Below are 13,793 nucleotides of genomic sequence, written 5' to 3'. Positions count from 1 at the left end.
GTATAATAAGCAGAAGTCGAAGCAATAAAACCGATGGTCGTGTTGTTTACAGTTTCTCTGTTTGTTAAATTAAGAATGTTTATACATAAACGATTTTCAGTTGCCTCTCATATTACACTGATATTACTAGACAGCGGATTTCTGTCGGGCTACGTCACGATTATAGTTGGGGACGCGCTGGATCGCCGGGACTCAGTAGCGGGTGATAGATAATCACTGAATTTAATCAGTACTAATTCCATAAATATAATTAACGATTTATTAATCAAACGGCTAAGTAAATGAGAGCGGGAATTAACAGCAGAGTGCAACGAAACAGCGTTATTCTAATCTCAAATAAACGAAGTGCAGTCCGTAACTGCAATGAATTCGCACCCCGTACGAGCCGTACCGAGTTTGGCCTTGCCTAACCGGACAGAAATCCGCTCTCTACATATTACACACCGACGTCGTATACGTGAGTAAATTGTTTCGTTATTTTACTGATTATAACAAATCAATATTCAAAACGACCCAATTCATTTTCCCGAAAATTTGGGTATACAATAATTTTATTCTTAGTATTACACTACATCTATCCCAACTGATACACGTGTCCTTGCAAAAATGTTGATGACGTCATCACAATTTTTTTTTAAATTCCCACTACAAAAATGTAATGAGAAAAAACACAATAGGCATGCAGTCGTCAAGTTTCCGACAGCGAGGGAAGTACTTTCTAAACTCTTTAGACCAATTTTTTTAAAAAGGCGAAACCTTCTCGATGGCTCCAAGTGTCTTTGAGTGAATCCTTGTTTTTACTATTATACTCTGACTGAGTACCTTCTATACTGTTTTTACTCTATAGAGGTTATCACGAAAGAGTAAAATTTCGCAAAACAAATTTTATAAATTTTCAGAGAAGCAGTATTTGTTGGAGTGTACTGCAAAAGCGAGGTTAAGTTCTGTCGAAACTACTTTCGGCCAATTATTTGTTATAATAATGCAGTATACTACACGTAACTACAAACCAACCCACAACATCTTGTAGGACACACGTCCATAAAATGTTTTTCCACTATTCGTGTTGCTTCACGGGTCAAAAAAAAAAGAAAGAAGTGACTATTTTATTTCAAGTTATGATTTCAGGGCTACGATTTCATTAACACCTTGCACAAGATCTGGGTTCTTCAAAATTGTTACATGGTCACCATCTATCGCAGTTACTTGCGCTAGTTTTTCGCTTATTTTTGACAATTGATAATCATCCTCTTCGTCAACCATGGAATATTTTGCCTTGAAGAGGTGCACTGACCATTTAATTTTCTCATTTTTGAACGTGTAGTTAAGCATAGATTTGCACCGGTGGTATAGTGCAACACCTGCCTGCTTTTCTAACTTTTGTTTGTTACTTGTTTCGGGGGGTATCAACGCCAAAAGCAAATTGATTCTTTCTTCAAAATCTTTACATTTCAGTAAAGTTTCCTGAAATAAACACATCCCTACTTTAATCGTGTAAATAAAAAAATTATTGAACAACCAGTTACCTCATTCTGAAAAAAAACATCCAACGGAATCACGAAAGCAGAAATTTTTCTTAAAATAGCAGTTTGGAATTGAGCTTCCGTTTCATGAGCGAACTGTTTTTTTAAAAAAGAAGCTAAATAAGCTGGTGAGCCGTCGATTAAAATCAGAATACCGGTATAGCCCTTTTTTTCTAGCAAACTGATCATTTCTAGAGCGACTAGAGTTCCAAATGAATATCCAATAATGTAAAAGGAAGTGTTTCTAGTTAAATAATGTTCGATGTGCTGAAAATATTATCATAAATAAGCTTTAACATACGTATATAAATCTTAACGAACTGGCAGTGTATTCCGTGCAAGTTCTTCAATAGAGTTCTCTGAATGTTTATAATTGTACTGTACTCCTATTACGTGTGCTTTCAATGAAGTCGTCAAAAATTCTAGCGGTTGGAAGATGCCTTCTACTCCTGGTAACAGTAATACGGTTGGAGCTTCCACATCTGGTTCCACTCTACTATTTAATTTAACAACAGGCAGATGAGTATTTTCGTTATTGGGGATACACTGAATAATCAAACTTGTGCCTTCTTCTATTTTTTTGTTTACAACTTCTTCAGACGCTTTCGTTTTCTCTGCCTCCATTTCAGTCAGTCTACAGTTCAACAATAAATTACAACATTTTCGCAATGACATAATAATTACTTTGCAAATGTTAAACTTCTCACATCTTTGGATGTTACGTAGATTCCAAAATCTTTCTCTAAAAGTTGTATAATCTCAGTACCCATTAGTGAATCCATACCGAGTTCTGCAAATGTCGTATACTGGCTTATAGTTTTCATATCTTTTATTCCTAAAACATGCGCAACCGCTTCTACTGCACTAACAATGCCACTTTTATCGTGTTTTTTAGCAACCACCATACTAGAAACAACGGGATATTCGTGTTTCAATAACACATCTAATACCTCCAGACAACTTGAAATTTTTTGTTGAAGAGTACCACCAATTACTAACTCTTTATTCTCCTTCTGCATTTTCGCCACCAAACCAACCTTTAAAATACTCGCAGTCTTAAGGAATATTTAAAAATGGGTTGAGTACTTCACCGATTGCGCCCCATTGGATAGCTACGGCTGGTAGTCCTCCTCGCTTTCGATTTTCACATATTCTTTCCATAACAGAGTTTGCCATACCGTAGTTGCTCTGGCCCGGATTCCCACGACCACATGATACTGACGAAAATACAACAAAGTGCCTAAAATACATCACCAAAGTCAAATGTTGTCTCTAAGTTGTAAGTAAACCTTAGTTTTGGACACAATTTTCTAGTGACTCGATCCAAATATAGGGTAGCGCGTGCTTTAGGTGCCAAGGAAGCTTCGAAATTTGCATGAGTTTGATTTTCAAAGAGTGTGTCTTTAAGGACAACAGCTAAGTTAAAAATAGCATCGACAGGTCCAAGGGTAGTCGCTTCTTTAATTAAATCTTCACATCCTTGCTCAGTCGTTACGTCTTTTATAGAAATTTTAACTTCGACACCGTAGGTTGTCCAAATTCTAAAATTGCTATTGGTTATGTTTACTGGGTGAAGAGATTATATTTTACTTTATTCTTTGCTGATGGTGACCATTTTGTATACCCGATCTCGAAGTTAGTACTAGTTTTCTTGCACCTCTCACAATCAACCAGTCGCTTAATTCTAAACCAACTCCGCCTAGTCCTCCAATAACGACGTAGGTGTAACGCACGTCACAGTGGAAACTTAAAAAAAATGACTGATTATAGACAAAAAATTGTAGATAATGATACCGCATTTACAATATTGAGATATAACATGAACAAAATCATAGTGGGATGAAACCGAAAATATGTGACAAATTATATTACAAATAAATATCTGTTTCTCAAAAAATTTCTAGATTTTTTTCCTTGTTTTCAATCGTCAATTTTTTCTTTCTAATGTCAACTTTTGTAACTTCCCTTCATTCTCTCCTTGCAGCCTTCTGTTTTGCTAACCTCACCTATTCGTGTTACTGCTCTATTTTCATTCATTCCTTCTGAATGTTCCATTTTAGCCACACATCTTTGATTGCATCGAATCGTACTTTATCTCATTATTAACTTACCGTGGATTTGACATTATCTGGAATTTACTGACACTCTGTTCTTCTTCATTCCGCAGCTTGATCAATATCCTCCCAATATGTTTACCTGTCATCATGTATCTGTAAGATTTTTCAACTTCATCTGCCCTGAACACAATCCTGGGAAGTGGTTTTACAAAACCTGCTTCAATTCCCTCCGTTAAACGTTTGACCAGCTTGGGCTTCATTTCTTTAAAGTTTCTAAATACCACATCTAACAATATGCCATGATAGCTGGCTTCTTTTTCCATGAACAAAAGATTTAAAGAACTGTCATTCGCCAAATCGTATTTGCCAATTTCCATAAACTTTCCTCCTCGTGCTAAACACCTAATCGAAGCCTGCAATTTATCCTCACTTAGGGAGTTCAAAATGATGTCAACCCCTTTATTCCGGGTTTTTCTTTTAATCATTTGTTCAAATGAGGTGTCTCGTGAATTCCCGATATGGTTGTCCGGGATTTGTGGATAATTTTCTCTTAAATAAGCTCGTTTTTCTTGAGTGCCTACGGTTACATAAATTTCACATTTGTAGTGAAGGCAGATGTTCAAGGCAGCTAGTCCAATACCACCAGTGGCGGAGTGAATAAGAACTGAGGAATTTGGTTTCATATCGCCAACCTTAAAAAGACGTTATTAGAGAAATTAAGTTTCTTCGGACGTAGGTACCATTAAAAGAGCATAAATAACAGTGGAATAGACAACAGGAACCGTTGCTGCATCTTCAAGTGTCCATGAGTCTGGTATTTTCCAAACTAAGGAAGAGTCGAAAGTAACATAGGACGAAATACCTTGATCGTTAGTCATTCCAGCTATTCTACGACCACTGTAAATCAAGTGTGTAACTTTGTTGATTTTTCCAATAAATAGTACCACCTTAAATCTTTTCCTGAAAATTCAAACCCTATTAGAAATTCTTGCTCCAGTCGATGAGGTTGTAATATTTCGGGATTTACACGTCCAGAAGCGGCCATAATATCTTTAAAGTTAACTGACGAATAATATGTCTACAAACAGAGATCATTTCCATAGAACTGTGTTTTATGTAACTTACTGAAACCAAAAGTTGTCCTTCTTTTAGTGGTACTTGTTCAGATAAATGTCCCTCCAACCATTCGAAACTGGATATGTCCCCTCTACTTTTAAAATATGCATAAGAATGTTCACAGTTAATCTTCGCCCTCTCTTCCAAAACCAAATGTCGATATGTTCCCCACGATTTGTCCTTATATACGTTTACAGCCAAATTTTTACTAATTTGTTTACTATAGAACGGATGTTGGGGATCAAATTCCGGAGCATCGTCCATCATGAAGAAACACTTGACTAAGTTTCCATTGGTTTCTCGCCTGATGCAATTTATCAAACCTAATATTCCTTCGGGATTTGTGTTAGTCGCATACACTATAACATCTCGTCCGACATTTAATGCGTTTTGTACCTCTGAAATCCAGTTGAAATTACTAGAAGATATTTCGATAAACTTCTGATTGACATTTTCCATTTTTCTTCGCAATAAAATGAGTCTTTCGATTGGTGTTACATAGTCAGTTAGAATATCTGCTTCAGGAATATCTTTTTCCAAATTGAAACCGATATCTTCCCGCGTTAGGATAAATCCGTTTCTGCTAACAGGCGCAAAAATTTGTCTTAAAGTATTTGATTGTTCTAGAATTTTACTGCCAATATATAAAAGTATGTTACTTTGAGGAGTTAACGTAACAGTTTCCAATTTTATTCCAGATGTCTCATCTATGGTTGTTTCTGACGAAATGGTTAGATCAGGTGTTACTACAGGAATGTGTTCTAATGCTTTATCGACAAAACCTAAGATGTGTTCAGCATTTATATCCGTGAATTCGTTGACGATTTCCACAGCTTTGAAATTGCTCTCTAAACTATTTTCTAAGATAATTTGCGTATTGACTCTCACGGCTTCTTCTAATTCTAACGATAAATTATTTGGAATAAACACGTTCTTTTCTAAAACTGGGTCCAGTGGTGGTTTTTTCTTGAAAATAGATTTTACTTGGACTCCATGTATTTCAATTCCACCGGACCTAGACAAGATAAAATTATTTTTTTAATGTAATTTATTAGTAAATAGTTTATTTACTGGATCAAGTTGCAATTCTTATTCCCATAGACAGGTAGAAGACATTCTTCTGAATCCTGTTTGTTCACAATATCCATGTGTTTTAAGGGGTCTATAATTATTTTCTTAATGGCAATAGGAACGAAAAGCAACCTTGTGTCAGACTGAAGAATTTTCATTTGAAGCATATTATCCATAAAAGCACACCAGTTGTTCTCCCATTTAATCAAACCAACAGAAGCGTCTACAGTGCATCGTTTAATTGATTTGAATAAACCACTAAAAACGTCTATGCAACAAATTGTGTCTCACCGTTATCAAACTAACCTGTAATTGTAACCCCTTAGGTAAAATTCTCGATAAATATCGTCTTGTTCCAAGATTTCCAATTTATCGTCACTGAACGAATTAAACTCTGGTAACATAATTTGCTGCTGGCTTGCATTTGGGCAAATTTGGAGACGACCACTAACTATTAACGAATCTTTCTCTAGAATTTCAAAATTGCCTGTGCCCCTTTGAATCGTTACAAGCAGTTTCACGTAACCACTATTAGGAATTGTAACAGCTCTGATAAATTTACAGTTTTCAAATAATACCGGAATATCGGTGGTTAATAATCGTCGACTCTGTGCATAAGTTTGCCAAACTAAATTTAAATATTCGGTAGCAGGGAAAAGGTTGCGCCCTAAAAATGTTGTTTGTCATGTTAATACCACATGATCGAACAAAAATTTATTAATATATTTTTACTTTCAACGAAAATTTTCAAAAACTCGGAAAGCAGGCAGTGACAGATTACAAAAGAACGAACAACTCAAAACTTAGAACAGTTGGAGGAACGTATGATTCGTTCACCCAAAACTACTATCCGTAACGTTTCACAGCAAACACAAATACCGTTTGAAATTACTAGACGACTTTTTTCGATCATTTAGTATATTTTTTAGTATTACCATCGATGCAATGGCCTTTCATAAACTGTTGTTCCTCGTGTAAGTATGAAATTCTGTATTCTCTCTGGTCCGCGTCCGATGATGTAAATTCACTAAATTTATAGGTATACCATGATTTTTCGTGATTCCATCGAATAGAAGGTGAAATCATGGAGGTGCTTCTACTTACAGGGAATTCTACTTGAGGATACAGTTTATGAACTTGAAAATGATAACCTTCTGTATATAATCTACAGATTTAATTCATGTTCTTTAAATTTCATTGCTACCAAATTCTTACCTTCCTAACAGACACAGTAAGTTCAAGCCATCATTTTCTACCACTAAGTTATCTTCATCATTCAGTCGTAGATCGGATATATTAAGTATTGTTGTGCCTTTCGATACTTTCATAGAATTTAGGAATGCTGAATAATCCTCGTTTAATATGTTTTTATCTTTTGAATTCATCAAGTTTGATAGTGTTTGGAAATTTAAATTAATATCGGAATTTACTTTACCAAGTTTTACCGCTGTTGACACAGCCTCTTTCAGTTGAATAACGTTGTAATAGTAAGCAGCAACGATTTTCCCGGAAGCGTCACCGAAAACGCCAGTAGGAAACAATTTCAACTCTTTGATAATATCAACCAATATTAACTGCAAACATATTGACCCTAATGCGTCTTCATCAACGTTTGTCTTTGTTTGTAAAATTTCTTGAAACGTTTTTACTTTGTTGAGTACCAAAATTTGATTAACCCTTTCAACAGAAAAATAATATCTTAGTTAAGCACCCACAAATGAGATCTTAACGTACCTTGTTTCGACGTATTCGAAGATCGAAAACTTCTTTAAGTAAGACGCCAGTATGCGAAAATTATTGACGAATTGTCCAAAAAATACATAGAAATGTGGTCTGTGGGAAGGCAATAGTTTGGATGACATCGATACAACTCCACGTTTGGAAACTACAGCATATCCTCGATATAAATGACTTGGGTTATTAATTTTATATAACTGATGGAGAAGACCCACGTATTCTTCATCCAAGCTTTTGTTACTAACGTCTTCTAAAATTTTTAAAACTGCTTCATTAGTGCGACCACTAACACAAATTAATCTAGGAACGTCATCTTTTGGCAATCCACCATCGATTTTCTGTTTTTTAAACCTTTTTAGTATTACGTGACAGTTGTTACCTCCGAAACCAAAGTTGTTAACACCTACAATTGCATCATTTTTTAAAAGCTCTGTGGCTTCTGTCACAATTTTCATTCTATTTTGTTCAATTCCTTCCAGTCCTTTTCGAACTCTTTTCAAGTTGATGTTAGGTGGTATAAATCCGGTTTCCATTGCAATCAACACTTTTACGATTGAACACAGACCAGAAACAGGCTCTGTATGACCGATATTTGACTTTACTGAACCCACGAGAAGCTGCTTTTCACAATTTTTGGCCAGAGCCCTGTCTATAGCATTAACTTCTTCAGGATCACCAGCTTGAGTGCCAGTACCATGTGCTTCGACGTAGCTCACTTCTGAAAGTTTAATGCCACTTTCTTTATATATTTCAGTCATAAGCTTTTCTTGTATTTGCGATGAAGGATATGTTATTCCTTCCTTTTTAAAACCGTCGCAGTTCACTTTGGTATTAATAACTTGTGCGTAAATTCGTTTCGCATTTTTAGACTTTTGGAGCAAAATACAAGCGCAAGCCTCACTTCTAACGTAACCGTTTGCGTCCTGATCGAATATTTTTGGTATTCCGTCCGGACTTAAAACTCCTAAGCTAAAATGTATTGTTGTGACAAAGAAATTATAATCTTGTATAAATCGGAAATGTACCGAAAAAATTGAATTGTGCCTCCAGGATGGATGGTTAAATTACAGCTAGCGACTATTGCATTTTCACATTGACCACTTCTCATGGATTTAAACGCTGCATGGAGAGTATTCCCAGAACTACTACAAGCAGAGTCAGCTGTGAATGACGGTCCCTTTAGTTTCAAATAATAGCTGAGGCGATGAGCCAACAAAGATTTAAAATAGCTGAAAGAAATACATTGTTGTTAAAAATTAAGCATATTAAATATTATCTAAATAGCTTTGCACGCACTGCGTTTATTAACGTTTCTCAAGAAAAATTGAGCTGAAATTTGTTCATAAAATTTTCTTACCCGGTAACGGTAAATTTTTGAGGTTCCGTCATACCCATGATAGTAAGATTTTCCAAATCTGAACAACAAAAAGCGATGAACACGCCAGTTTTGCTTCCTTGAAGCTCTAACGGATTTACTGCAGCATCCATTATAGATTCCATTACCGTTTCCATCAAAACTTTCATGGAAGGGTCTAAATTATCAGCTTGACGATAATGTAGCCCAAAATACCCAGCATCCAGTTTGTCAATATTATTGATGTGAGCACTTCGTTTCGGTACATCTGGATGATTGATTTTCCATCTTTTCTCATTTTCAGTAAACATCTCCTTTTTGTTAAACAGATTATCACGAAACTCGTAGACATTATCACATTCTGGGAAACGACCAGATATGCCAGATATGACCACTTCTTCACCGGTCGGAGGTGAGGACAACCAACGACCATATTGAAAGTTAGCATTAAACAATTCTTTTTCTTGAATTTCGTTTAGGTTCGTCATGATCTTTCCAACAACGTTAAAAATTTGAAGGCGAACAGACACACACAACATGCACGTAGTGCTGTCTAATATATAAAGTGCAGCGGAATGAGGGGAGTTACAGTGTATTATAGTACAATGTTAATGCATTCCAGTGGGCCAAACAATTCAAAACAACAAACTATGAAGGGCACCTGTTTATATATATAAACTATGTTAAGAATTTGGTTAACATTTTAATATATAGGGGCCAATTTTGTCAACGAACGATACCTATGTATACCTTACATAATGTAAATTAATAACACCACCTTAAACTTGTATTTATACAACTCTTTGTTGTATTTAGAGTTCCTATTTAAGATATAGACGCAAAAATCATGGAACCACTATTTTCTACAATTTTAAAAATTGTCTGCGCAGGGAAACTTGAATTTAAACAACTTATTCGACTTAAATTTTTTATTCGATTAGGTTCAAATTGCATATGTAATGATGTCCTCGTAACTAGATTTCATACAACGTTATTAAATTACCTTGGACTTCAGGACATTACTTTTTAACATCAGCGACCAAGTTTAATTAAAAATTAATTTTAAATACAAAAAATGCAATCCCCACAGAAACAAAATTGATTCAAAACTACCTAAAAATTTTAATACACAGGCACTTTCTTATTAAAATACCTATCTCATCAAATTTTAATTTATTTATTCAAAAGTACTGAAATACACAAAGTCGCTAGCTAGTAATATTAATGGGTATTTAATTTGCAAATCACCGTGTTACATATACAAAACATAGGTAATTGTCCAACTATCTTGATGAATATGCACTTTTGTTTTCACGGAATATCGGGTTACATTCGAAGAAAATTAAGTTCATAAGTTTCATAACATCAACACAGCAAACAAATATGCTCTGCTGGTGGACGCTAATCATCCTGTATTTAAAGTATTACTTTAAAAGATAAAAACAATAAAAGTACAATGAAAACAACGAATCTAACATTGTAAAGCGTTGGCGATGTCATCTCTGCGTATTTTTTTGTTTCATTGTTTGTAAATTCACAGTTCATGGTGATACATTTTGTTGTGCCTGCTTCTAAAACAATGTAACTGCAATCACGTCAATGTCAATATAAAACACGTGGCGGAAATTCACCTGTTCAGGCTAAACTTATTTTAATAAACTGTGACGACCTTGGGACATTTTTAAAGTTAACTTTTGTTAATTTATCACCTGACCAAATTCCAATGCAACACAAAATACATATCTCATATATGTAATTCTTTTTATATTTTATTTTTCTAAAATGTACAAACATAGTTACCTAGTGGTTACCTAATTTTGACCTTCGCTATAATTCTATTTCTCAATTTTGAGCTCCGATAAGTTTTTAGTCTTCGCGATAAAATGAGAGGGATAAATACACGAACGATGAAAAGGTTGATATGATTTTGATTTTTGGAGAATGCGGAAAAAATGCCGTTGCAGTAGCAAATCTCCACGAAAGAAGATATCCCGACAGGCGACATCCATCTGACCAAATCTTTAGATGTTCAGAGAAAACGTTGAGACAAAATTGTCCAAAAAAACAAGAAATAAAGGACTTATCGCCACTGGTGTCGAAAATGAAATTCGTGTAATTGAAGTGGTAGACAATGACCCGCATGTGAGCCAAAGATTTATAACACGACAGGTAGGAGTATCACAAACTTCCACTTCAAAAATTTTGAGAGCGAATACGTTCCACCCTTACCATGTGACATTAGTACAATATCTAAAAAAAGAAGACTTTCCCAGAAGAATACAATTTTGCAATTTTATGCAACATCAACCAGAGTTGGACAACAATTTTTTATTCAAAGTTTTGTTCAGCGATGAAGCAAGTTTTGGCAATAGTGGAGTTGTTAATTGGCACAACTGTCACTATTACTTCCAAAATAACCCACACTGGATCAGAACAACTCATTCAAAACGTTTATTCCATAAATGTGTGGGCTGGTATTATTGCAGATTACGTAACTGGCCCACACTTCTTCGAAGGCGACTTAACACGACACAGGTATCGACAATTTTTGGAAAATGAGTTTCCGGGGTTATTAGAAAATGTTCCACTCAATCTCCGACAAGAGCTATGGTTTCAGCCGGATGGGGCACCACCTCATTATCACAGAGTCGTCAGAGACTATCTTGATGAGACGTTTGCAAATAAGTGAATTGGCAGAGGCAGTGTGAATGCGTGGCCCTCTCGTAGTCCCGACTTAACACCTTTAGATTTCTTTCTCTGGGGGGTTGTACAAGAACAAGTTTTAACCAAAGTCCTATTCGGAATTGTGAAGATTTAAAAACCAGTTGTGTTGCATTGAAAATTGGTCAGAGTCCCATTATTATAATACTCACCCTGTATAATGAAATTCAACATAATTTCTTTCTGTATTCATAATTTTAAGAAACTAATAACTAATTTCAAAATTTATGGATTTATTATTATTATTATTATTATTATTATTATTATTTAATTAAATTGCCCAACGAAGAAAATTCCATTTACAGGGCAGGTTAGAAGTAATGAATATTAACAAACAAGAAAATTGGTGAAAGAATTCAATGTAACTAACACAGCAAGAAATGTTCACGAATCCTATTGAAGGAATTTAATCTAAAAATATCTACAGCGTGTTCAATATTTTCGTAATTTGTAATCATTCGATAGATAGGAGAGTTTGATAGAATGTTCGTTTTGAACTTTGGTATAAAGAAAATATTATGAAGCCTTTTATTTAATGCTGGAACTGCAAAGTTTATATTATTTAGTAGCTCTGGACTATCGATTAGGTAGTAAATTAATTTAAATAAGAATATTACAGAAAAATATGATCGCTTGCAAGACAGAAATGGGAGGTTTATACGTTAGTCACTACAAAGAGGATCAGAGAAAGAACTCGAGAAATACTTCGCAAAACCGTTAGCTATCTTCTGAGGGCTATCTAAACTAGAGGACCCATAACTCATAACACTTGGTAAACCACCAGACCGGGAGATTTTGTTCATATATGAAAACAGCTTTTTTAGATTCGTTTTTATATTATCCTTAATTACTTGTAGGTAATTGGAATAGGCAGCTCGTATCTTCCTTTTCAATTCAGACCGTAGTTGTTTAAATTTATTGCCGTATTCTTCGTCACCAGTGGCTTTTTACCTTTTCCACAATTTATACTTTTGTTTAAGACGCAAAATGATGTTTTTATTGTACCATTCAGGAAAAGCTCCCATAGAGTTATTTTTATAGGGAATATGTTGTGCAAAGTTTATCATTAGTTGGTCGTAGAAAATATTGACGATGTCATAGCTGTCCAAAACCGTATTTAAAAAGTCCCAATCTACCTTCAATAAAGCAGCATAAAGACCCACAAAATTGGCCTTTTTAAAGTTAAACTCTTTTAGGTTTGTGGCGCAGGATTTTATAGTTTTTGATGTTTCAAAACTAATTCCAATTTCTAACGCAGGGTGATGTTTGTCCTCCAAGATTATTTCACTATCTTTGCAAACTGAAGGAAATTTATTACTAAACACCAAGTCGAGAAGTCTACCCATTGAATTTGTAATAAGATTAAATTGTTTTAATTCAAAATAGTTAATCAAGTTATTAATAATATCAAACTTTGCGGAGTGTGTATTACATTCTTCACAATTAAGAAATTCCGAGATATTAAAGTCATCAATAACTATAAGATCAGACCCATATATGCAATTCAATGACATGAGTATATCAGAGAACACAGCAAAATCATCACAGGTACTGTTCGGTGGTATATACACAGTAAGTATATATATATAATTCGATGTTCAAAAAATACCTTAACACGAAGTAGATCAATATGAGGAATATCACCGAGATTATCAGTAATTAAATCTAGTTCAATTTTTATGCCCGTTAATATTTTAGATCTTAGTGCTAGTAACACACCACCACCTCTTTTCTCAGTTGAACGATCACTTCGGAAGACACTGAAATTAGATAGATCAAAAAGTTCACCATTCATTATATTGTCATTAAGCCATGTTTCAGACAAAGCTAATATATCATAAAAGACAGATTGAGAAGCTAGCAAGATTTGACTGGTTTTGGTACCAAGTCCACGTACATTCTGATAATACATCGTAAGAGAGCATTTTCTAACACAAGGTAAATTATTATTGGTACTACAACGAGTTGATTGCTATTGCGAATTTAAAATAATGTTTTTGAAGTTGTCTACATGGGTTTTATACACAACACATTTGTTAATTTCCCAAGTCGCATGATTTGAGTCTACATTGGAATTAGTTTGTTGGCAAAATGATGGAAACCACAACAATTGTAACATCGACGCACATCTATACCATCCCAAATTTTGCAATATTTATATCCAATCAGCACTTTTTGCGCTTTCAACAATTTATTATAGGACTCTAAGGCAGT

General features: G+C 34.7%; 1 protein-coding gene across 1 annotated transcript; it reads right to left on the bottom strand.

Moving 5' to 3' along the window:
* Positions 1-1,092: 1,092 nt before the first annotated feature.
* LOC135138236 (fatty acid synthase-like) lies at positions 1,093-9,407 on the bottom strand. Its single transcript, XM_064068163.1, has 18 exons — positions 8,862-9,407; positions 8,530-8,733; positions 7,502-8,473; positions 6,983-7,444; positions 6,703-6,932; positions 6,074-6,434; positions 5,768-6,025; positions 4,706-5,711; positions 4,528-4,658; positions 4,321-4,477; positions 3,635-4,272; positions 3,114-3,269; positions 2,813-3,064; positions 2,610-2,763; positions 2,208-2,560; positions 1,845-2,157; positions 1,527-1,790; positions 1,093-1,464 (listed from the first exon to the last, which is right to left on the bottom strand). The coding sequence occupies exons 1-18, from the start codon at positions 9,395-9,397 to the stop codon at positions 1,117-1,119; spliced, it is 6,795 nt and encodes a 2,264-aa protein (XP_063924233.1). The 5' UTR covers positions 9,398-9,407; the 3' UTR covers positions 1,093-1,116.
* Between the last annotated feature and the right edge of the window lie 4,386 nt (positions 9,408-13,793).

The sequence above is a fragment of the Zophobas morio genome, unplaced genomic scaffold (genome assembly GCF_036711695.1).
Source record: "Zophobas morio isolate AGI-343-1 ecotype UQ-CSIRO unplaced genomic scaffold, CSIRO_AGI_Zmor_V1 ptg000030l, whole genome shotgun sequence".
Classification (NCBI taxonomy): Eukaryota; Metazoa; Arthropoda; class Insecta; order Coleoptera; family Tenebrionidae; genus Zophobas; species Zophobas morio.
This window is presented reverse-complemented; position numbering and strand designations above follow the sequence as displayed.